The sequence below is a fragment of the Falco punctatus genome, assembly GCF_963210335.1.
Source record: "Falco punctatus genome assembly, chromosome: 4".
NCBI lineage: Eukaryota > Metazoa > Chordata > Aves > Falconiformes > Falconidae > Falco > Falco punctatus.
In genome coordinates this window covers 81,734,421-81,758,146 of record NC_137583.1, presented here as the reverse complement: position 1 = coordinate 81,758,146, position 23,726 = coordinate 81,734,421, and the positions used below count along the sequence as shown (strand labels likewise).

The window sequence follows — 23,726 nt, the reverse complement described above, 5'->3', positions numbered from 1 at the left end:
TAAAGTGACATCTAAATTAAAAGATATACTACTGAAGATTTAGATAAATCTGCCCTGCTTGTAGAGACTACTCAGATCGGTGAGAATGGTGGGGGGACAGTTGCTTGGTAGTTTTTTAGTTGTTTCTTTTTTTCCCTCAGAGAACTGGGTGGAGGGTGGAGAGGAGGACTGATGATCCAGTTCAGATGGAAAGTCAGCATCAGTGTTTGATTTTGCACAAGTCTACTAGAAAAGTTTAATCATGTCTGGAGAACTAGTGTTGAAAGAAAAGTAATCTGTGTGCCTGGGTGCTGTCTGAGTACTGGTTGTTGTTTTGGTTTTGTTTGGTTGGGTTTTTTTTAAGTGTTATTACTTCAAACATATTTATCAGGTTTCTTTTCATCTGCTTCAGATTTTAAAGTAGAAATAAAATATTATGGTAAAAACAAACCTTTTCTTGTATTACCAAGTTGTTAAGAAAACGTAGCTGCCTAGCTTTCTTTTCTTTGAGGTGTATATTTCTGTTCTCAATACCATGGATTTTATAAAAATAACTATACAGATGTAGATACAGATGATTACTGAAAATGTGGAAGTATTGACATGTAATGTGTTTAGTTGTACTGGTTTGCATGAGGTCAGGGATCAGAATCCGGTTTATCTGTTGTGGGCAAATGAAGAAACATTAAACTGTAACAAAAATGATCACTTTAACAACTGGTTTCTTTATGAAAACAGTAATGTAGGGGGGTTCCATTCCCTCATAGTCCTATGTTGTGCTGCATTAAAACTTTGACCGAGGATGAATGGCTAGTGGATCCACAAAATAACAATCCACATCAATAAATCTGTTACAAGAAGGACCATAAGAACTTCAACTCGTCTTCATTGCTTTTCCTAATGCTTGAAAAATGTAAGATAGTCCTGTTGAAACTGAACAAAGGCTATTAGTATCGTGGTAAATAAGTTTTTAGAAAAAAAAGGAAGAGTCCTAAGAATTAACAACTTAATGAAGAAAAATAGTGCTGATAGGCAAAGGAAGAAGGCAATTGCACAGTGTATAGAAACCCCCATGTTGTTCTCTTGGTCCCTGAAAAAAACATTTTTGGGGTGTAGGGATTTGGTCTGGTGTTAAAGGAAAATGCAAGAAGGTGTGGCTTTGAGCTGCCATGTTTATTTAAACAGCAAATGAAGAACAAAGTGGTTAATATATGTCAGTAGCAATTTATTTTTGTTTCAGTAGCAGTACTCAGCCGGGTGACATTCAGCACAGGTTCATAATCTCTACTGGGCCACACAAAATTGGACTCAGTGCTAGAAATAGACCTGCAGAAGCCAACAGCATCATGAATGGTTGAAGGCAAATCAACCTTTCCTTAGTTCTCTTGCTTTGTTGTTCATTCTCAGGGGGTTTCCAGTCCTCTGTTTCAGCATGGTGTTCCTAAAGGCAGAATTGATTCCCTTGTCCACCTCATCATGAGGAATCTGGGTGCAGGGGAACTGAGGAGAGAGCAGGAACAAGTGAGTAGATGGAAGCAGAGAGTACCGGAATGGTATAAGAAGGTTTATTAAAAAAAAAAAAATAAAAAAAAAAGTTACAAAAGCATGGATATAAGATGTCACAATACCTAGGAAAGACATGTTTAAGCCTTAAAGGTGGCAGGAGGTAAATCACAGATACACATCAGATGAAAATTCTGTGCATACTTGGCAAGGATTTGTAGCTTGTTTTTTCCTTACCTGAGTCTACTTATGCTATATCACCTTCAGCTACACAGACCAGGGGACTATACAGCAGCCAAATCAGCCCTTGGACCATTTTGAATGTCTTAAACTAATTTATTCCTCTCTGCACATTCTTATACAGGAGATAAACATATGGGCTTTTATCCCTTAAGCTTCCAAACATATTTTTTGAAGCAGAGTTGCAATCTAGTGTGGGCAAGTATTCACTGAATAAATGGGATTTGCAGTGGTGTTTATTTATAGACTTTTATATGTCTCTCTTTGCAATAGAAATGGTTGCAAATGAATATAATTTCACAGTGTGTTTTGATATAAGAAAATAGTATTCCCATTTTATAGAACCCAAGGCCTAAGAACAAGAATTTAAAAGCACCTAAATCTGCAGGAAATCATGTACTGTAGTGAAATTGAAGAAACACAGATAACATTAGATGATGGCCTAGAAAAACTTTCTTAGTTTTAGTTGTTATGTTGGCATTCTGTGAAAGAACTTGATATTTAAGGTCATGTATCTAACTGTACTCTCTTATTACAATTAGTAGCTGTGCTCCAGGGAGTTATGGAGATACAGATGTCTGATGTACTTATCTGCATCAGTCTTTCTAAATTCAGAGACCTGAAGTCAGGTTTGGGGTTTTTTTGCTCATATTTGGTATATTTAGCAAGACTATTGTTGTACAAACATCACAGGTTCATTTTAGGATGGGATTGGTGGGACTTTAATGAATTAATCTAAATGTATTAAGAAAGTCCTTTTTGCAGCTTTGCTACTGTCAGTTTTGTTGGGTATGAAATTCATGGACAAAATATTTACTTTCAGGAGGTTTTTTATTGGAGGTGTTTTTGTATTTTGGTTCTTTAATAAAGGGATAAATGCATCTTGTGAGATTTTTCAAAGAAGCTGAAAGCAGGGTTTGCAGGATGAAAGAACTTAAAGTCATTTAGAAGACCCACATCTATTGGAAAATATATGAGTGATATGCTCTTAAATCACTTGGGAAATTTTGCAAATCCATTTCTTTGTGTGAGCAACTCTGTGGGGAAAAAAACACAACCTCTTTTATTTATGTTAAACAGTATTCAATCAATTAGTATGGTATTAGAGTAATTTTCCTGAAACTTTTGAGCATTTTTGTAGAAAACCCAAAGAACTCAAAATAAAATTATATTAATTCTCACTGTAAGCAATCAATTAAACAAAGAAAGTCACTGTAGGAAATCTAGTGTAATCATAAGTAATAACTCTTATACCTGATGTGAATGAGAAAAATTAACTTTTACTTTTAATTAAATATCATGCCAAAAGGTATTCAAGCCATTCTGACATATGTAGAAGATAGAATAATAAAGTACAGACCTAGTCTTAATCACTCTGCATTATTAAACATTAATATACTGTCATTAACAGTACCTGTTATAATCCATGTCATTTTGTGCCTTGCAAGAGGAGCACTCATCTCCTTTCAAATACTAATCACAAAAGCAGATGCGCAAGATATTTGAATAACCCTTTTATTGCCATGCTTTGCACATATGTTTCCAAAGGGAGTCTGAGAAGTGTCAGTGAGGTATATTATCAAAAAAAAAAAAAAAAAAAAAAAAAAGTTATACTTTGGCTGTGGTGTGGAGGACTTCTCTAATTATATTGTAGGTTGACTCAAATAGTAGATTCCAATTTGAATCCATCTCACAAGCACATTTTGCCCAGTATTGGCCAAAGTCCCTAGAAATGTGAAGATTTGCAGTGCTGCAAGAGATCCCCTATTTTTTATTGTTTTTTTCAGTCCCTTGAGAATTTAGGTTGAAATGTACTTTCACATTTTCCATTGCTGAACTGCAGCTGATACACTTCTTTCTTGATGTGAATGAAACCAGTAGATACTGTAAAATTGCTCAGTTGACATAAGTAAAATAAGTCACTATGCAACAAAGCAGAGATAATGTCCTGCTCTTCAAAATATATAAACCTTATTATCAGTATGTAGGGATTGTAGCAGAACAGTGTTTTTTCCTACCTTTCCCTCTGTGCTGTTAAATCATTTAACATTAAGCCTTATTATACCTCTTGTGAGGTAAGTATGTAATTGTCCCCTTGTTAGATTCAGAATACAAAAAAGTGTGCAGTTAAATCCAAATCTGGACCATTTGAAACACTGATATTAGTGTGGTCTCAATCATTATACCTGTACTTAAATCTCCTACAGTAGTTTTTCAGGATTGTGGAAGATAAATGGTTCTCATTTTTTTAGGTATTTATTCATTTTTAGTATCTTCCATTGATGTCTTAACACACTCATACCTGAGAACAGAAATTACACATGTAAATACTACAATACAGGAAAAGAGTTCTGAAGTTCAGTATATTAACAAAATGGAAAATGGAGAACATTATTTTTCATATATGTCTTAATGGTAGTAGATTTATGCATACTAATACCAGATGGATCGTAATACCAGGAGCTAAGTCATTTTGAGGCAGAAGTGTATGAATTACTTTTTTTTAGTTGACAGTTTCCCTGTAAGTGACTTGAGCAAGGTCACAAAGACACACCAGTACTTTCTAACTCCCAGAAGGTGCTAAATGACCATAAAACACCCTGCCCTTCACTGTAAGCACATCTTGGATTTCAGCATAGAAATTTATGATCAAATTCTGGAAGAAACTGCTGCTTTAGTTTCAAGACTTGGTAGTAATGTGGTTTTGCCAAATGCTATACTGAAATGTGAGGGTTACATAAGTTCCTTATTCTTATAGGAAGACAGGTATTATTTGTTTTTTTTCCATTTACCAGTTCCTATTCCTGATTTTTTTGTCTGTATTTGGATTAATCACTGGAAAAGGAATAGTGTCCAACGTCAGTCTCTACCATTGGATAAACTCAAGAGACATTCCTCTGGAATACAGCTCCTTCACTCCTTCTGTTTTCTGTCCTCAGCCATCTTTGCAGCTTTATTGGTTTTAAACGTGTTCCCTAATGCGAATAGTATGTACATTGTAAAATTGTGAGCATCAGGCTGACTCCAGCAAAGTGAAAGAGATGTGAAGATCTCTGTAATTTGTGAAAATCAGTAGCTGGTGTAGGAGAGAGGCTATTCTTTAAAGAAAAGCGGACAGAATTCAGGTGTCAGTCTATTTCATAGTAGCAGTGCATTAACTATCATACATTTAGTTTTGAAATAGCTAAAAGAGGCACAAGTCGTTGGCCAGTGGAGTTGTCTTGGGAATTAGAGGTACCTAAGCATAACAGACAGGTATGTAAACAGACGTATATCTTAAGAAACCAGATTTCATTAGTTTTTCTGCTTGAAAAGCAGTTTCTTAAAGTTCATCTATGCCTTTTTTTTTTATCTGGTTTGTTGAATACGTTTAGTGTATTCTTTGGATATAAGATGCTGTCATTTGGAGGTTTCTTGTGGGTCCTCATTCTGAATGTTTCTCTTTCCCATTTTAATTAGTGCTGTTGTTTGCAGGTCTTCCTTGGTGAGCCTGAAAAGATAGGTGTCATTCATGAATCTGTGTTTTCATTCTCCTCCTACCTAGGACAAACCTGTTTTCATCTCCTAATGTCACATCCATCATGGCCTCCAGGATTAAATAGGGCAAATTTAGGAGAAAAGTGCTTTCTTTTGGATTCCTGAATAATATTACACAATCTGGTGTTGTTAAAGCTGCCCTATACAAAGAGGAAATTTGAAAGGCTTTCACTTTCATAGCTATGGTAAGTATTATAGTGGAGGGATTGATACCATCACTAAATACTTATCCCCTAGCTCAACATGCGATGTCCCTGTATATATGCGAATATATATAATTTGTTGTGCTTTGTGTGCCTTGATAATCTGGAATCTCTAAGATGTTTATAAGCCATTTCCTGATCTATTGAAACAAGTAGTAGGCTTTTTGTTGTTGTTGATCTTGTTTCAAGGGCACCAAATTTGTCTTCTTGTTTGCCAGATTGTTTGGCTTATGCAAAAGGCATCCATCAAGAAATGTCTTAAAAGACTATAGTCAATGGCCTTTTGCGCATTGTATTGAACATTGGTAGGTATGCTATTGAATCAGCCCAAGTTATCTGCACAAAGTCAACTTAATCTACACCTTAGATTGTAAGGATGGATCATTTAGTAAAACTAATTAAAATGCAGTCGGCAACATTTTCCCTTAAAACTTATACCCTTGCATGTTAGGTAAGGGAAAAGATCTTGTACCATTGGATTGGTGTTGAAATAGAATCCAGGTTTGTTGGTTGAAAATAAAGTTCAGTAAGCATCAGAAGACTGGTTTGAAAAAACAAATGAACATTTTTTTTATTTTTTTCAGATACTCAATTCTGTTTACAGAATGGTGTTTGTCTTTTGTGGGGTTTTCCCCCCAACATTCAGATAGATAAAAATGGGAAGTTAAATAGCAAAATAACGTTTATGTTGCATGAACGTACACTTACTAGCAGGGAGCATTTTTAAGAAAAAAACCTAAATGTAGTTATTTGCAAGATGTCATTTGGAACTTGAATTTACAAGTCTGTCACTGTAACCTTTGTGTACAGTCCACAAAGCAACTGAGCTGTAACTGCTAGGCATAACATGCTGAAAGTCTGTGGATATTTAAGGAAAAGAACCAGTCACTTAAATGATGTGGAAAATAATTTCCAGTAACTAATGAGCACAAAGATACCTTAATCTGTCTTGAGGCAGTTTGTAAGCAGAAAAGGAATTAATTCTATTGAAAAAATAGCTGGTTAATAATTATTAGCTGTGCTAGAGTACTGAAGAATTCAAATTAAATTTTCCTAGGATAAATATTGGTTTGGGTCTTCAGATGTAGCTGAGACACACTCTGTGTAAAGATGTCAGGTGAAGTTGAATTAGAGCTGTTTTATAGTTCCGTGATTATGGGAACAGATAAGGTTTGTAAAGCTCCAAGTACAGTTGATTGTACTCGGCCATGGGTGTGTTCATAATGCTTTGAATAATTCCTGTGAATCTCCAGAGCAGAACAACATTTTGTTCTTTTATTTTGTGTGACACTTGCATCGTCTTGGAACAGGAATAAAAAGGAGAACATTGACACTATCAATGTGCAGTTTTGCAGCACAGGCATTCCGTTACCCAAAGGCTAATTTTCTGCTCTTTGGATCAAGATCTTTGGCTGCACAGTATTACCACAGCAGCAAGCAACAAGTGGAATCGAAGAAAGGGTCTGGGAAACTGGGGCCCATTTTCATAGCTATACCTTTCCCCCTGCCCCACCCCAAGGTGTTAAATGAAGTAATAAAGAAATGAACACAGGAATTCTCTTGAAACTCAATTCTCTGCAATTTTCAGCATGATGAACTTTTTTTATTTGAAAGATAATTTAGTACAAAGCTGGATTATTGATGAAAATTCTCTATAAACATGAGCTTGTAAGATCAGGATGGACAACTGTTTAGACCTTCATGGCTGGGAATCATGCCATTACTACCCACAGCCGATGCACATACATGGCTATTTGGCTGTCTACCTCATGCCATCTGTTCAGATGGCATTTTGCCTGCTCACAAATTGGTTAGACCTGTGCCAAGAGCAATTGCTCTAGATGGTTACACTGCAAAACACTGCAAGTGGCTCCTATTTTGTATGAAGTCTCTCTTTTGGACACCACTTTAACACTTTGTTATATCCTGTGGACGTACCTGTATACTGCAGTGACTAGAAGTAGACAAAGATCATGTGCTCATCCTAACTCCTTTTTTGCTACTGAAGCTACATTTTCTAAATCCAAAGAAGGGAAACAAAGTACATGTCATTTGAGTTGAAATTATTTCCGCTTATTTTCTATCTAAAAAATACTCATTCCTTTTAAGCTGATAAAAGCTGATCAAAAGCTCACAGAAGTTAATAGGAATATTTGCACTGATATGAGTGATTTTTGAGTTGGAGTTGTAAATTATAGTAAATTGTGTGCTGGCTAGTGGACAAAGTTGGGTCAACTGACTGTTGCTACATGTGGTCGGCTGGTTGGTTTCTGGGGTAAGTTTCTGAGAGAAGTAATGAGTAACAGAACTTTTTTAAAATTCAGCCAAGGTATACAGTAACCAAAAGTTATCACTAAGTGACATCTATACAACATATAGAATAATTCTGCTGAGTCTTCTCTATTGAATAGATATCCATGTCATACAATTGGCACATTTGTTGACAGCCTCAACTGTGAACCATGGACTTACTGCTTGCCAGCAGAAGTAGCTCCTGTAGGTAAATGCCAAAGGATATTGGCAAGGAAACCTAAGCTCAGTGGATAAATATAGGACTTTATGTAGAAAATGCTGTCATCCTGCCAGTTTTCATAACAACTAAAATCATTCTAAAATCAAAACTAAAATAATATTTTTGTTACTAGCAAGAGCTACAATGGAGAATTTGGAGTATGTGCAAGTGTAAAGGAATTATTTGCCTATTAATCTTTGAATGTAATTAACTGTAGGAGTATTGTTATTTTCCTTCTATGGACTTCTCCCTGTGCATGAATGTCACTGCTTAGTTTGAGCATGCTTAGTTGAATCAGGATGATATCATTTACGTGGGTGAGTTTCCATATATCAGTTAGTGGGAGTTATGATATTTTGCTGATTCTAGTCTCAAGGTGTTGCCAAAGCCTTTCATCTAAGTTTCACATAAAGAATACTGACTGGCTTTTGATTCTTAGAGGAAACCCAATGGAAAAGAGCTGGATAAGCCTTAAAAAGGAAAGTAAAGAGATCAAAAGTCAGAAGTGTTTGGAGTGCAGGATGTAGTTTGCTTGTAATTTGGGTGGATTTTTTTCTTGTTTGCATAAATCACTATAAAGATAATAAGATAAAGTCCTTATAATACAGAAGAACTACAAGGTCTTCTTAAGTCCATTATAAATTTTATGTTGTGCAGCTCCTGTGTTGTGAGGTGACTCATAAAGCTGATGACCAAAATCCCAACCAACTGAATTTTTTTAAAAAAACATGTCATTAATTTAAAGAAGCTCAGTTGTTTGACTGCTGTTATTCCTCACTGAAATTTTCACTAGTTGAGCAGTTAAAAAATTTTCCCATGATTCAAACCATTTGGTTCCATTATTCATAACAGCTGAAATTTTGTCGAAGGACTGTATCAGTTTTGAAGACTATGGAGAATGCCTTAGAAGGTCTGCCACTACACATTCACACTAGGCTGATAAAACCTTTTATCCCATTTTAGCATGTCAAGCAAGCACAATTGCATGTTCCATTTTCTGTTAAGTTTTAATAATTCAAATTTTGGTCAGTAAAAACAGATGACAAAAGGTATAGAAGTGAAAAAGATACCAATAATGATTTTGTAAAAAATTTACGCATTTTGTACTTTTCCATTTATCTATAGGGGAGACAGTTAATACTGAAATCTATTTTGTTCACACTGAAGCTTGTGCAGTACTGTTAGGCTAAAAAAGAATATTTTTCATCTACTTGTATTTTCATAATAGAGAATTGTGCTCTTGTGGAAATGGTGAAACTTCACCATTTTATGTGACATGAACACTAGCAATTTGATGGGCAAAGTTAAAGCTGGTAAATTCTCATAGGTCTAATGTGCATTGCATTCTAAGCTGAAAATTGGACGTAGCTCAATACGTAGTGACCCTTTAGCTGAGGCTTTCTGAAGTAATAGCTGAGGCTTTCTGAATAGCAGTATTCTTCAAAAATCCCTGAAACATTGGGAACTCATTTGTTTTACTTCCATGTAAATGAATAAGAATTTTCCTTTCACTTCACTAGAGCAGGAGTGGATGTTTCTTGAGTTGACCAGCACAAAGTAACATTTATAGGCAGAAAAAGGAGAGATTTTTTTTCAGCTCCAACAAGTTCATTTTTAAAAGGCACTTTGCTGTAACCATGTAAACCTACGTTACCCTACATTTTGCTAGTGCTGAACTTTAATGAGTCCTGATAAGAAGCCAGTCAGTGGATATCCATTTAGCTAGTGATGATCTGAACTCCAGCTGATTGTCCTAGCAGCTGTGTGACTTCATTACCATTAGAAAGGCATACAGCCAAGCCAGCTGGAATCCAAAGAGGCTACTCAATTCACATAGCATGTCAGTTTTTTGGTTTACATATCAGAATTACAAAGGACTCCTATTGAAAAAAAACACAACCAAAACCAAACTCTACCAAAAAGATTATTTTTGAAGATACATTTTAAAGGCTAAGTTTAAAATCATCATTTTACCAAATGGAGGCTACTTTGTCATATGAATGTTTTAGGTTTTTGTGCCACGTTATAGCTGTTTATACGTCTTTAATGAAAACTAGACAGAACATTTGCACTTTTGGTTACAAATACAGCCCTATCCTATATTTCCTCATTTCTTAGTTAAGAAGGAAACATTTTGTTGTGTTTTTTATTAATGTTTTGAGAACAAATTATTCGTTTAAGTTCTTGTTTGCAGGGAAAAGAACTGCTGCTCTTTGACAATACAGGTTTGCAAAAAAACAACCCACAGCTGTTGTAATGGATAGTATGTAACTGTTAGAGACAATATCCCTGAAGAACATTTCTACCTATGGCTGTGGGTGTTTTTAAAGTGTGGGATGGTACAGGGTGAGAATGGTGAACACAGAGGGCCTTAACACTGGTTTGTAAGTGCAGCACTCAATAATCTTCTGCTTAAAAACAAAAAACAAACCAAACAACAAAAAAACCCACCAACGCACCTGAAAAAAAAAAAAAACAACAAAGGAAGCATATTCCAGTTTACAAGAAGGGCGTGAGGGAAGACCTGGGAAACTACAGACCTTCTTTTAGCATTGGTGCAGACTCATCTTGAGTTCTGTGTGCCGTTCTGGGCCCCACAATTTAAGAAGGCTGTTAAGATTCTTGAATGCACCCAGAGAAGGGCAACAAAGCTGGTCAAAGGGCTGGAAGGCATGTCCTGTGAGGAGTGGCGAAGGACCCTGGGTTTATCTAGTTTGGAGAAAAAGAGACTGAGGAGCAACCTCATTGCTCTCTATGTCTTTCTGAGGAGGGAAAGTTGAGAGGGAGGTGCTGATCTCTTCTCCCTGGTATCCAGTGATTGGATGTGTGGGAGAGGTTCAAAGCTGTGTCAGGGGAGGGTTAGACTGGACATTAGGAAACATTTATTTAGTGAGAGGGCAGTCAAGCCCTGGCACAGGCTTCCCAGAGAGGTGGTCCATGCCCCATGCTTGTGAGGATTTAAGAAACATTTGTACAGTGCCCATAATAATATACTTAAACTTTTGTTCAGCCCTGAAGTGGTGAGGCAGTTGGACTGGATGATTGTTGTAGGATCCTTCAAACTGAACCATTCCTGTTCTGTTCTATTCTATCCTATCCCATCGTATCATAACGGTCCCAGGAACTGTCTTCCTAAGCTTGTGTCTAAAGTAAACTTTTATTGAATCTATTATACTCAACCAAATTAAGAGGATATAATTATGGGCTTGAAGCTTAGGGAAAATATCCCTGTGGGACCGGAATGAGTAAAGACTCATCTTGTTATTATTACTACTTCATATTTAAATTGTTTTTCTACATACTATAAAAGTAGTCCACATAAAATGGACCAGAACACAGGGCTTTCTGAATGAATGAATTAATCATTAATCCACTATATCAGTCTTCTCTGTTTCTTGCATGCACCTGCACCATATATCTGTGCAGTCATGTCTGCTTTCTTGCTCTCATCTTTTCTCCTGTCTTCTTTTGCAACAGATCTTTTATCCATTCTTCATAAGAGCATGACTTTCCCCTGTAGAAATAAAGGAAACAATTTAGCCTGCTGAATGTATGCTCTGTTTAGACAATGAAAATGTATCTGAGCATATACCTGAAACTGAGTCTTCAGTTTCTTGGGTGACTGTTTCAGACTAGCTTGTTGTATAAAAGGTTGCAGCAGCAGCACTATTCTCTTATTAGGAAAGTAATAAAGAAAAGAAAATAGAGATAACTATTATGCCTGAGGTATGCCTACTTCTTGAATTAGTGTGTAGGTTTGGTCCTCTCATTTCACAGATGGTATCATAATGGAAGAAGATTAATGAAAGGCAAGAAAAATGATCAAAGATATGGAATAGCTTTTATAAGGATAACTGTTACATAAGCTAAATTCTTTGGTATAGAAAACAGCAAAGATGATAGGGTCTATATGATCATGAGTGAGGAGGAGAGGGTAGCCGGTGAATTTGTTTGCTGTTTCTTTCAGTATAAAACCTGAGAGGCATCAAATGAAGGTACTAGGCTCCAGCTTCAGTGCAAACAAAAGGAAGCATTTCTCTATGCAGCATGTAATTAAACTGCAGAACTCCTCCAAAGGTGCTTGCACTGCATGGGCTCAAGAGACCATGAAATTCATGGAAGAGACATTCAGTAAGGACTATTCGACAGAGACCACTGGCCCTCAGAGAGTAATTCAGATTAGAAGGATCCTCTAGAGAGTCTCTAGAAAAACCTACTTTGAAGCAAGTCTACTCAGGTCAGTTTCCTCAGGGACTTCTCTAGTTAAATCTTGAATACCTCCAAGAAGGGAGATTCTACAGCCTGTCTGGGCAGTGTTTGACTAGTGTCTTGTCGCCTTTCATCCTATCACTGTGAATCTCTGATAGAGCCTGGCTATCTTTTCTGCATCCTGTGATCAGGTAGCTGTAGACAGCAATAAAGTCTGCCATTAACATCTTTGAGGCTGAACGGGTGGCTTCAGCCTCAAGGGGCATGTGGTGCAGCCCCTGAACAGCTCGATGGCCCTCTACTGGACATGATCTAGTGCACCCATGTCTTTCTAGTAACGGATAATCCAGAACTGGACAGTGTTCCAAATGCGGTTTCAAAAATGCTAGAAGAACGGAGAACGGTCACTGCCCTGTGCGTGGTGGATACATTCTTGCTGATAGAGCCCAAGATGCTATTGGTTGCCTTTGCTGCAAGGGCACGCTGGTCACTCATGTTCAACTTATTGACCACAAGGACCCCTGGATCCTTTTCTGCAGATCTGCTTCCCAGACAGCCAGCACCAGCTGGTGTTGTTGCACTGTTCCACCCCAGATGCAAGCCTTTGCATTTGCTTTTTTTGACATTCAGGACGTTTCTGTCAGCTCAGTTTCCAAGCCAATTTTTACTTGGAGGCTGAAAGAGTATTCTGAGTATCGTATCATTTCATGCTTGCCTTTCTAAATTTTGCTTCAAGAATCCTCTTGAAAACCTAACAGGAAACAAGACACTGGGACTAGATGGAGGTACTTTATAAATTCTGCTAAGCTCTCTTAAAGAACAGGCATAAGTGCCTCCTTGCAGGTCTCTGGGTACCAAGTCAGTGAAGGAACTTTGCTGAAGACTGGAGTGAAGAGGACATAGTGGTATGGCCAGATATATATGAGTCATAAAACATGCTGGATTTTGAGTCAAGTTTTGAAGCACCTGGTAAGGTAGAACTTTGGGTATAGTTCTGGGGGTTCGGTTCTACTCTTCAGCTAAGCATCTGAAAGCTAGGTATTGTGGATTCTTATTGTAATCTAAGTTACTCAAAGAAAACAATAATTGAAAGACCTTTAAAGCAGAAATCTTAATGAGGGGAAAAATTGTCCTGCACAGACATTTAAAAACTCATATCAGTTTGTCAACAGCTTTACTTTCAGCTCTGAGTTGTTTCATTAGCTTGTCTGTTTCTGCTTTTTAGGTGATAATTTTATCATTTGCGTTGGACTTAGAGAGACTTGAATCATTTCAAATTTGTTTCTTTAGGAGTGGGGGTGTGTATATATTTTTTTCTCTTTTATATATACATTGCAGAGGTGCTAGTAATGAAGTAGAAGAAAAGGATTTCTAGTGCCCGGAAAAAAATTTCTCCCCCACCCCCACCCCCCAAAAAAAAAAAAGCAACCCATAAGCCATAGTATAAGTTATCCAATAGATTCTCATAACAAAATATTTCTGTAATATTACAAAGAAAAAATATAAAAGAATAAAAATAGGTCAGCTCTGCATTTATAAGAAACTTTCTTCCTAATAAGTTTTCATTGATGAGAGACTTTTGAACATAAGCATCAGCCCATAGTCAAAACTGTAAGTTGGGCCTTAGTTCTGAATATATTTAAATTATTAAATTATTTCTTTATCAAAAGAAATGCAAATTATTAGGAATTTTGTCTTGAACAAAAATTTGAGAACCACACTCTAGGTCAAATGCAAGAAGCAAAGCACTTTTCAAGATAACATTGGCATGCCAAAAACCACCCAGGTCACCAACGCTATCTATTTTGCAGCAGTACAATGACCCTCATAGGAACAAAATCATCATTACCATTAAGAAGTTAAGTTTTAGTTATGTGACTGAATCTACAGTAGGAGGAAAGCGGCATAACCACAAAAATCTGAAAGCACACCTATGCATGAAACTGAGTGATTGCATATTTGTCAGAAGTTTGTAAGGTAGATATGCTTAAAGGCCTCTAGTATTTCATCCATGCCAGGAATAATTAAAAAGAAGACTTTCACATGAATAATCTAAATTAATGTCATTATTTTTGTATTAGAAATTTTCATTACTTGTATATTATGCCTCCCAAGATGAGTGATACTAGACATTAGAAAAAACTGGTTTACATTGCAGTTAATAGTAGACTGTAGTTCTTAAAGGTGAGACTAGAAAAATTTGGTTTCAAAAGCAAGAAAAAAAGAGCAAGGCATTAGGTTAAATATTAATTCAAATGTCTACAATAATGGGTACATATGCTATTTAAGGAAGTCATTATTCTACTGTGTAGTCAACAAGAGTATCGATTAGAATTAATTCACTACAAAAAGTCTCCAATAATTTTTAACATAAGTTTTTCCTCTTTAACAGTACCCTGAAGCTTGTCTTTTTCGTGGTCAATTTAGCAACAAATTTGCAATTAATCATTTGTTGATTGCAATGAATGGTCTGTCGATAATATGCAGCTTACATTGCTAAAAGGGTTATACAGAGCTTTATTGTTTTCCTTTTGTCTTGGGAACACTTTGTCTAGCTGCGTTTCCTAGAATGGATTTTGAATAGATGTTTTGAAGTAAGTCATGCCAGTTTTAAAGAGACACCACGGACTGCTCTGAGGGTATTAATCAAGATATGCCCTAACTTTCTTCTGACGTTACAATATCTGGACATCTGTTCTGACTTCTTATATGTGAAGTAGGACACACTGGCATAAATGAAGGGTTTAATTATCTTAAATGTCATAACATTTGTTTGAATTACTTTGTGTAGATTTTAAATGCTGAAATTGTAATCTTGATTTTTTATAGATTTCATTGTCCTTTCAAAAGACTATAAAAATGGAAGCCTTTTAAAAATTCCATCCATAATTCAGAAAGTATTATTTACAATTTTTGCAATTACACTGAAATTGCTGTAGATGATACTTCAGTAATTTCAAACAATGTAAGTATTTTTACTGAAAGAAAACTAAGGACAAAAAATGCTTCTTATTCCAGAAACAGTGTTTTTGTCACAGATAATGTATAAATGAAGACCATTATGAAATGCCCCTTTGGGGAATGTTGACCATGGATTCATTTCTTTGGAAAGTCATGGCAGCTTGAACTGCAACTTTCATTTTGTCAGAAAAAAATGTCTGTTATGTTCCAAGTTGTCCTTAAAAGTGTGTCTCAATAGTATATTTCATGCATCTGGGTAGAAAATGGCCTTGAATACCATCTACATAACTGAAACTGAAAGAAAGATTAAATTCTGGCTTCAGACTTTTCCAGAAGTTTGGAAACATTTTGCTTGCACTGATCTTTAAATTGCTGTCAGGGTTTAGCCCTGGCTGTCAACCAAGTCTGACACAGGTGCTCGCTCACTTCCCCACAGTGGGATGCCAGAGAGGATCGAAAGAGTACAAGTGAAAAAACTCATGTGTAGAGATAAAGACAGTTTAACAGGTAAAGCAAAAGCCATGCATGCAAGCAAAGCAAACCAAGGAATTCATTCACCGCTTCCCATGGGCAGGCAGGTGCCCAGCCATCCCCAGGAGACCCAGGCTCCATCATGTGTAACAGTTACTTGGGAAGACAAACACCATAATGCCAAATGTCTCCCCCTTCCTCCTTCTTCCCCCAGCTTACATATACTCAGCATCATGTCATATGGGATGGGATACCTCCTTGGCTAGTTCAGGTCAGCTGTCCTGGCTGTGTCCCCTCCCGTTTTCTTGTGCTCCTCCAGACCTTTCGCTGGCAGGGCCCAAGGAACTGGAAAGTCCTTGACTTAATATAAACATCACCCAGCAACGACCAAGAACATCCGTGTGCTGTCAACATTGTTCTCACACCAAATCCAAAACACAGCACTGCACCAGCTGCTAAGAAGAAAATTAGCGCTATCCCAGCTGAAACCAGGACAATTGCATAAGTTTTCATAGGCTTTAATTGTTCATTAGCAAAACTAAAACACTAGCAAAAGTAGAATTTAACTGATTTACATTGCCCTTATTAATGCTAATATTATACAAAGTAGTTATAACCATTAAAATGTTCTTGCTTCTAGATAACTTCTTATGTCATATGAATGTTATATTTATGCTTGAGTAAAAGTTAATATTAACTACATTTGTCTTAGCTATAATTAGAAGGATTACTTATTACAAACATTGGCGAGACAAGTGTCTGCTTACTGTGCAGCAAATTTGGGAATACTAGCTTGTCATTTTGTATTGATTACATTATTTAAGTAGCTGAGCAAAGCAGCACTTTACAAACAGGTGCTTTTTGATTTGCAAATCTAGGAGCAGCTTTCAGCCTACTGCATTGCTGGTTACAAGGTAAAAAGTTGAAGGATGATTTGATTAGGCTTTCATTTAGACCAAAAATTTATTTAGGACTTCTATCTCGTGAAACAAATTGAGTTATTGTTATCAAAAAACAGTGTGGTTTTCTGTGTAAAACACATTTATAGCGTAACTATCTGGCCTGGTTCAGAGGAACTGTCCCATTCAAGTTGTTTGCAACGAAATTTTATGGACCTGACTTTGAACATGTGCTTTAGTTGTCTCCCAAACTGACCTGCAGAAGCCAAAATCACTATATCAGCAGATTTTCAAAATTACAAAGCTCTCTAGTCATGTGTTAAAACTGTGATATACCTGCAAAGAAAAGTATAGATTGGCCTTTCTGCATATTTATAATATCTCTTTTGCACATACGTGATTTCACATTCTGTGGCTCATCTGAAATGAGACCATTATTTCAAGAGATACTGGCTTCAGAGAAGAAAAAACTAAAGAATTTATTTTCCCACCCTACTTGTTCCTGCCTCTGCATACAGCTTGCTGCACCCTTAGTTTGATCATTTGGGGAGTAAATCTGTAAACTACATAACTAATTTGGGGAATTGTACCCTAGTATTTAGTGTAAACAACTTAGCCTTCTGCAAAACTTCATCTGTTTTGGAAACCCTGAGTAAATGGGACTTACGCAAGGAGGTTTTATGCAGACATAGAAACCTCCCAAACAATTTTAGACTGAGAATAGGATACTGGTATAATATATTCAAAGTTACCATGAAAGCCGTAAGTTGCTAAACAACCATGACGCACTGAGCCTGTCCAGATGGTTAAGCAAAAAGCATTATGCAAGTGCACACTTGAGAGGGGGGATTTTTTTGCTGGAAAATTTGAGGAATTTATCAGTTGCACTCATCATACACTTCTCTAGACTTTTTCACTAGCCTTCTGCAAACTTGGATCTATGGCATGGGAAAGGCAACAAAAACATTTCTTCAGCCCTATCTGAAGGGTCAGTCCAGCACTTCTAAAGCAATTTGGACATTTTTATTTCTTGGGTTCAAAATTCTGTATGTGTGAAAACATAACAAAGGGCTTTAGTGCGGTTTCCAGGGGTTTCTCCCACATCAAGAACAGTTTTATTTTTATTTTGCTGGGAGATTGCTTAAGAGTGAAAAATATAATGGGTAGTTTCTAAAGTTGCTGGGTGTTTTTTCCTTTTCAGTTGAAGCCAATTTTAACTGTGTGTTAGTTTTGTTTAAAAATGTTTACAGTTCTAAATTATTAGTGATTTCAGTACAAAAATAATAACTTTTGTTGTTGTCCCTGAGTATCAACATTCTGATAATAATCTGTGATTTATTCCCTTTATACCCTTATAATAGAACCTCTCTGTGGAATACGTATTTAACCTCAAAGCCTTTTCATGTCCAGAGACTACAAATCTAGGTACTGCATAACCTCAGTGTGCCATATGCTGGGTAGATCATCTCTGTACAATGTTTTACATAGCTAAATTGTTTATTCAAATCAGGTATAGAGAAAGCTTTATCTATTTCAGGAGGAAAATATATGTGAATCAGTTTTTCAAAATTTGACTACACCTACCATAAAGACACAGTCCTGTTTGGACATATTTTAACACTTTTCCATATAACCAAATACTAAGTTGAGAAAAGGCTTTTAATTCTATAAGCCATAGCATGCTTTATGATTTTTTGGAATGCAGGATTTTATATACTCATACAGAATACCTTTTTCAGCCCCTAAATGCTCAGTAAGATGACATCAAGTTCCAGTTTTTAGTCTAGTTTGCATTTCAGGTAGGCATCACTGCAGAACCTAGGTTTTACTTAACTTGAGATCAATGATAGCAAACACTGTTTATATGAACTAATTATATTAATTTTTTTGAATACCAGGCATATTTCAGAGAATATTAACCTACTATTTTCATGGAAATACTGGTCATTGCCATTTGGTATGTGATTTGGTTTTGCTTTCCAGGAAGGAGTCTGACCACTTGCACTGTTTATGAAGACTAGTATGCATTCACCTTCAAAGTTATGAATTTGAGTAACAGTAGCAAAAAAACCCAATGTGTGATCAAGTTGATCTACTAGGGTCTAATCTGTTCAGTCTAATATCTTTATGACCAGTTTAATTTCATTGTTTCTGCAGTACCCTTTTAGATACTCATAGAAACCATTCTGGTGGGGGTAGCCTTGGTATGAATAACTTGCTCATAATCTTGGAATCTAGCTCATAATTCTTGGAAGCTTCTCAGCTGCACAGTTATTTTAAAGCTACCTGATACATAGCTCTGTCTCACTTTTGATACAAAACTGTTCTGCCATTTTCCCTGTGACCTCACTGCTGTAAGGCAGTCTGGCTCTTTTGCATTTGCTGTGAGTACTAGGGAAAACCAGGCCATGTGTAGATACTTCCATTAGACTCTTCTGCTGCTTCTTTAGAACTTGAAAGCCCTCAAAGGCTGTACAAATATTTCATATGCTTAAACACTTGAAAAGAGTAAGATACCTCTTGCTCTTCCCCCACCAAGTCAGCATTGCCTAGAGCCTACAAGCATGCTCTTTGGTTGCTGATATTGCCTTCCCACAGCTGTCTCATACTTTGACAGACCCTTAAGGTCTGTACTGGATCCCAGGTGCTTACTGGTATGAGGATGTGGCCTAGATTAGTAGGGGTGAAAGGAGGAAGGAAGCTTCAAGCAACCCCTGTAGAAGCCTGTGTGGGAATTAGGAAGTTTATACACTTTGCCAGGACTGCAAGCCAAGATGTATCAGCAAGTGATGGCAAGAACTGAAGGCCAAAGGACAAAATATCCTTGCAAATGTCACCCACTCAAACTGTGGACGAAAGAGTTTGCCCTCAGGACATGGCACTTCCGTGGACTTGGTATGTAGTCATTTAGATGTTACATCAGGCATTTGGCAGTGAGAACTTGGGTTTCTTTCCATATTGGAATATTCTACAGCTGCTCACTTCAGAACAGCTTATGGAGTAAGTAGGATTAAGACTGCATGAAAGGTTGGCAACAAAAAATTGTGGAGGACCATAACTCAAAAACAAACAAACAAAAAACCCCAACCCCTATGCTTGAGTTTTTTTAGTATCCTGAACTAACAGCATTTGAGCCTAAGCAGTCCTAAATTCCATGAGAGAAAACAGCTTGTTCCGCCATTCCAGATACTTTGCAACAAGTGTTTAAATAGCAGGCTGCAGTGGAATATATATTAAAAAAAACCAACTAAGGAGCAGAAGCAAGGGGGAAAATTAATATCATAATCATACAAGCAGGATTGATTGTATTTTTGGGGGTGGCTGGGTGGTGGGGTTCTGGTGGTGGTGGTGAAATCCCAAGTGAAAACAAGGGCATTTAGGCCAGTACATTGTTGATGGATTTTATATCTGAATGTCTAGCCTTATTACCCAGGTAAATTTGGAGATGGTGGAAACAATAGGTCTCAGAAAGGTGGTTATGTAGACATGTCCATGTTAACCATCCTTTTTTAGGGCAGAATACCCCAGAAGTTTGGCTTATTTACCACAAGTCAAATGGAGAAGATGGTGAAGGTGAAGAATGTCAATGATAATGCAATTAGAAAAGGCAGACAGGGCAACCTTGAAATCTTTCCAAAGAAGAATCTTGACCCAAATGAAAAACACTTTAAAATGGAAGTCAGAGTCAAAAGGAGATGAAGAAAAGCTGTGTGTGGCAGCTGTATGTCTGCTTAGTTGGGAATAACACAGGTGAAGGAAAACCCAAGAAAATAATATAGGATTCAGAAAATGTTCTGATTGATGCAACGCAAAAATAAATGCAGATACTGAGCAAAAGTAAAAAAAGTTGCTTTTAGATCTCTAAGAAAGAGTAAAGAGGGTATATAAAAGATGTGAGGGAGAGGATCTGAAAAAGTTTGACATGAATCAGTGAAGAGGGAGAGAACATCTGTAGCTAAATAATCTTAGCATCTAGCCCTAATTTATGAGTATGTTGGGGTTTTAATAAATTAATATTTTTTGTCCCATAGGGAAGATAATAAATAATATACAAAAATCAAAATTTCAAATTGAAAGTATAATGATTGAGGAAAACAGTGACCTTTTTCAATTAAGAGAAAAATATTCTTTCAGAGTGTAAATCAATGGGAGATGTTTCAGTGGTTTGCATACTTCTTATAAAATAAATATCTGCTATGGAAACAAATGAATAACATAAATATGTATTAAAATTATAAGGCTCTGTTGCCAAGGCTTTGACTAACAAGTTATGGGAAGTTGCTAAGGAGAAGTCAGGTAAACATTTATTATTTGATCCCTATCAAGCAAATAAGCATATAAAATAGGTGGTGATACAAGTTTTGGCTTGAACCCCAGTGAAGGACTGCTCAAACTGTTGCATTTCAAGCATAGTTTCATAAAGTTAGTAAGCTAGATGTGCTCAGCTTCTTGTATGATTAACAACAAAAGATTTCCAAATGATGATCCAGAACAGAAATTTGTCTATGTGCCTTTTGGAAGAACCTTTCCAAAGAGCTTTGTTTTTACTTTTGAGCATACTGGGAGGATAGAAAGATCATCCTGCCAGTTTAGGCGCCTAAATTTAGCTCCTGAGAATACTACTCTAATGCCAACTTAAAGCTCAAAATGAAAATAACCAAAAGGTTTTGATTTTTTGTGTGTACATGTTTTGGTGGGTTTTTTTGTTAGGACAGTGTTTGAAGACCATAAATAAGTTGACTTTAGTTTTTCTAGACACTGCACAAGCCATTATTCTTTATCCCAAACATGCCTTTTTCTTTATGTTAAGTTTTTAGTGTGATGGCAATAATTATTATTTCACGAAAAACCTGCTTAGTAGTTGATTTTGGGGGGAGAATTACTTTTCTTTCTGCAGAACTGCAAAGGCACTGGGCATAAAAAGTCTAGGCATTCCTTTCAAGGTGGACAGGCTCTTAATGTAAACTGTTTCTGTGCCTTTTACTGAAGGTATCTGTGAGCCATCACTGTGTGTTTCTGAAGAGCAGCTAAAGCAACGCAGCCAATTCCACTGCATTGCATTGCTTATATTGACTTTCAATCTTAGCTGTGTCCTTGACGGTGTTATTCTCAAACTCATTGTGCAGGATAATTTGGGACAATTTCAACATAGTTCTCCATCAGCAGTTATCAGAAATGCTACTAAAGGTTTACCACAGAGATCTTTCTAATATAAAAGATATTTAATACACTGTCTATATGGCTAAGTTGGCTAATTGCCATGTGATCACTTTTTTTCTTCTCTTTTTAGTGACCACATAAACACTCTGCATGGATCTAGAAGAACCCTTCTCTAGTTACAGTAAATTTAGGGTGGCCAAATATAAAGAAAGGAAAATGTGCTCAGTAACACAGTGTATCCTCGGCAGAGCTCATCTTACAGAGTACATGAGTTCTGTATTGTATTGGGTCATGGGGCAAAGTTTGCTATAGTCATCTAGTCTGATAATAATCTTATCTCCCAGTCATCTTTGATGGGCCTTGAATGTGATTAGTGGATTTGATTATGATAGAGACATAGAAATTTAATATTAGTTTCTTAATAGTAAAATAGCTCTTCAAAGAAAGTCCTTGAGATACTAGTACAAAGGTTTCTCTTACAGGACTGGCCCCTGGCCCTGTTCCTACACAGCTGGGACATGTGGTTACCCTATATGAATTGATCACTAGTAAATTGCGATTAGTCATTTTGTGTAGGTGTCAACATGTTAGAGAGTTACACATAGGCAGAACATAGGAGTGGGTTGTGGTTTATTTTTGCAAACACATCTTTTCCTGCAAAATGGCTTCTACTTCGTGTCTATGTGAAACATTCTAGTACCAAATTACAGATATATATAATGTCAGAAACTCAACAGGGATTTCATTTTGAATGAAAAGGGAAAGGAAATACGTTTACATTTGAAGGCCTGTTCCAAATATTTTGTAACAATTTCCAGCTATACCATCCTCTGGTCTTTTGCCTGTCATTTATACTGTGGTTACTGATGTTTCATCCTGGGTTTAGAGACAATACCTACTTAAATGAGTATTTAAAATATGAACTGTCACTTGACAGTAATACGTATACAGCTGAAATGTATTTAAACATGACCATCAGAGAGCTGGGTGTCAAGAATATCACAAAATGAATCACATTATCTTGATGGTTTCTGTGGTTTTCTTGGAAAACCAGGAACACAAGTTTCTTAGATATTTATTATTTTCAGATTTTTTCTTACTATAGGAGAATTATCAGTATCTTTTAGTAAACCTGTATCAAAAAGATCTTGAGATCTCCTCTTGCTCTGACCTTCTCAAGCTATTATCTTCCTCAGACATACTGGCTTGGAATACCAGTAGAAACTAAGATGACTATAGTATCTAGTGTTTCACAAAAAAGTATTAAAGTTTTGTTTGTTTTTTTTTTAATGATATCTTACTTTGCCTTTCAGATTAATGTGTAATTTAATCAAAAACACCTGGGAATCAAATATGAAATGACAGCTTGATTCAAGAGTACTTTTTTCGAGACTTGTTCCTCTAATGGTTCAATACTAGCCATATTGTTTGCTTATCTCAGACTTTTGATTATTACAGGGTAGGACGTGTTAAAACAAAGGATGCATCTATGTTTTTTGCTTTTTGTGTGCAGGTGCAGAAAGTGGAATGCATAACCGTAAGGATGTTTGTTTATCCAGAAAATAATTTTTAGTTTTAAGCCACTACAGCAACCTTTTTTAATCTATTTGCAATGATACTTTTTGTACATCTGTATTATTCCACATTAATAACTGATGTGAGCTAACTGGTTGTTCGGGTTAGATTTGCATTCTGATCCAAAGATTACAGGTTGCTGAATTATCCCTTAAGCTTCCTAGCCTTGTGGATCCATTAAGCCTTAATTAAAGAAACATCTTAGAAAAAAATAATCAGACCATTTATATCCAAGGAACATGCACATTGGTCATTTGTTTGTTCACCAGCATAAAAATTATTATTTAATGGAAATTTTAATCACAGCAAGCTTATAGATAGATATATATTAAATGCATTAATCTTTCTATAAGGTTATTCACAATGTATAAGGTTACTCCTCTGAAAAGTCTGCTTCAGATTGCTTTCCGGTAATGCTAATACCCATTAAAAAGATGAATATATATGTGTGTAAGTCAATCATAAGGTATTAAAGAG

General features: G+C 36.4%; 1 protein-coding gene across 7 annotated transcripts in view; it reads left to right on the top strand.

Annotated features, from left to right (window-relative positions):
- Nucleotides 1-23,726, top strand: part of DGKB (diacylglycerol kinase beta) — a 389,225-nt gene that overhangs the window by 191,636 nt on the left and 173,863 nt on the right. Inside the window, exon 22 of one of the 7 annotated variants that reach the window (XM_080383933.1) lies at nt 1,387-22,928. The exons of the other annotated variants lie outside the window; for them this stretch is intronic. Within the exon in view, the coding sequence (XP_080240059.1) occupies nt 1,387-1,551 (165 nt within the window). The 3' untranslated portion in view covers nt 1,552-22,928. Of the gene's footprint in view, nt 1-1,386; nt 22,929-23,726 lie in introns of those variants that run through there. 7 annotated transcript variants of the gene reach the window in all.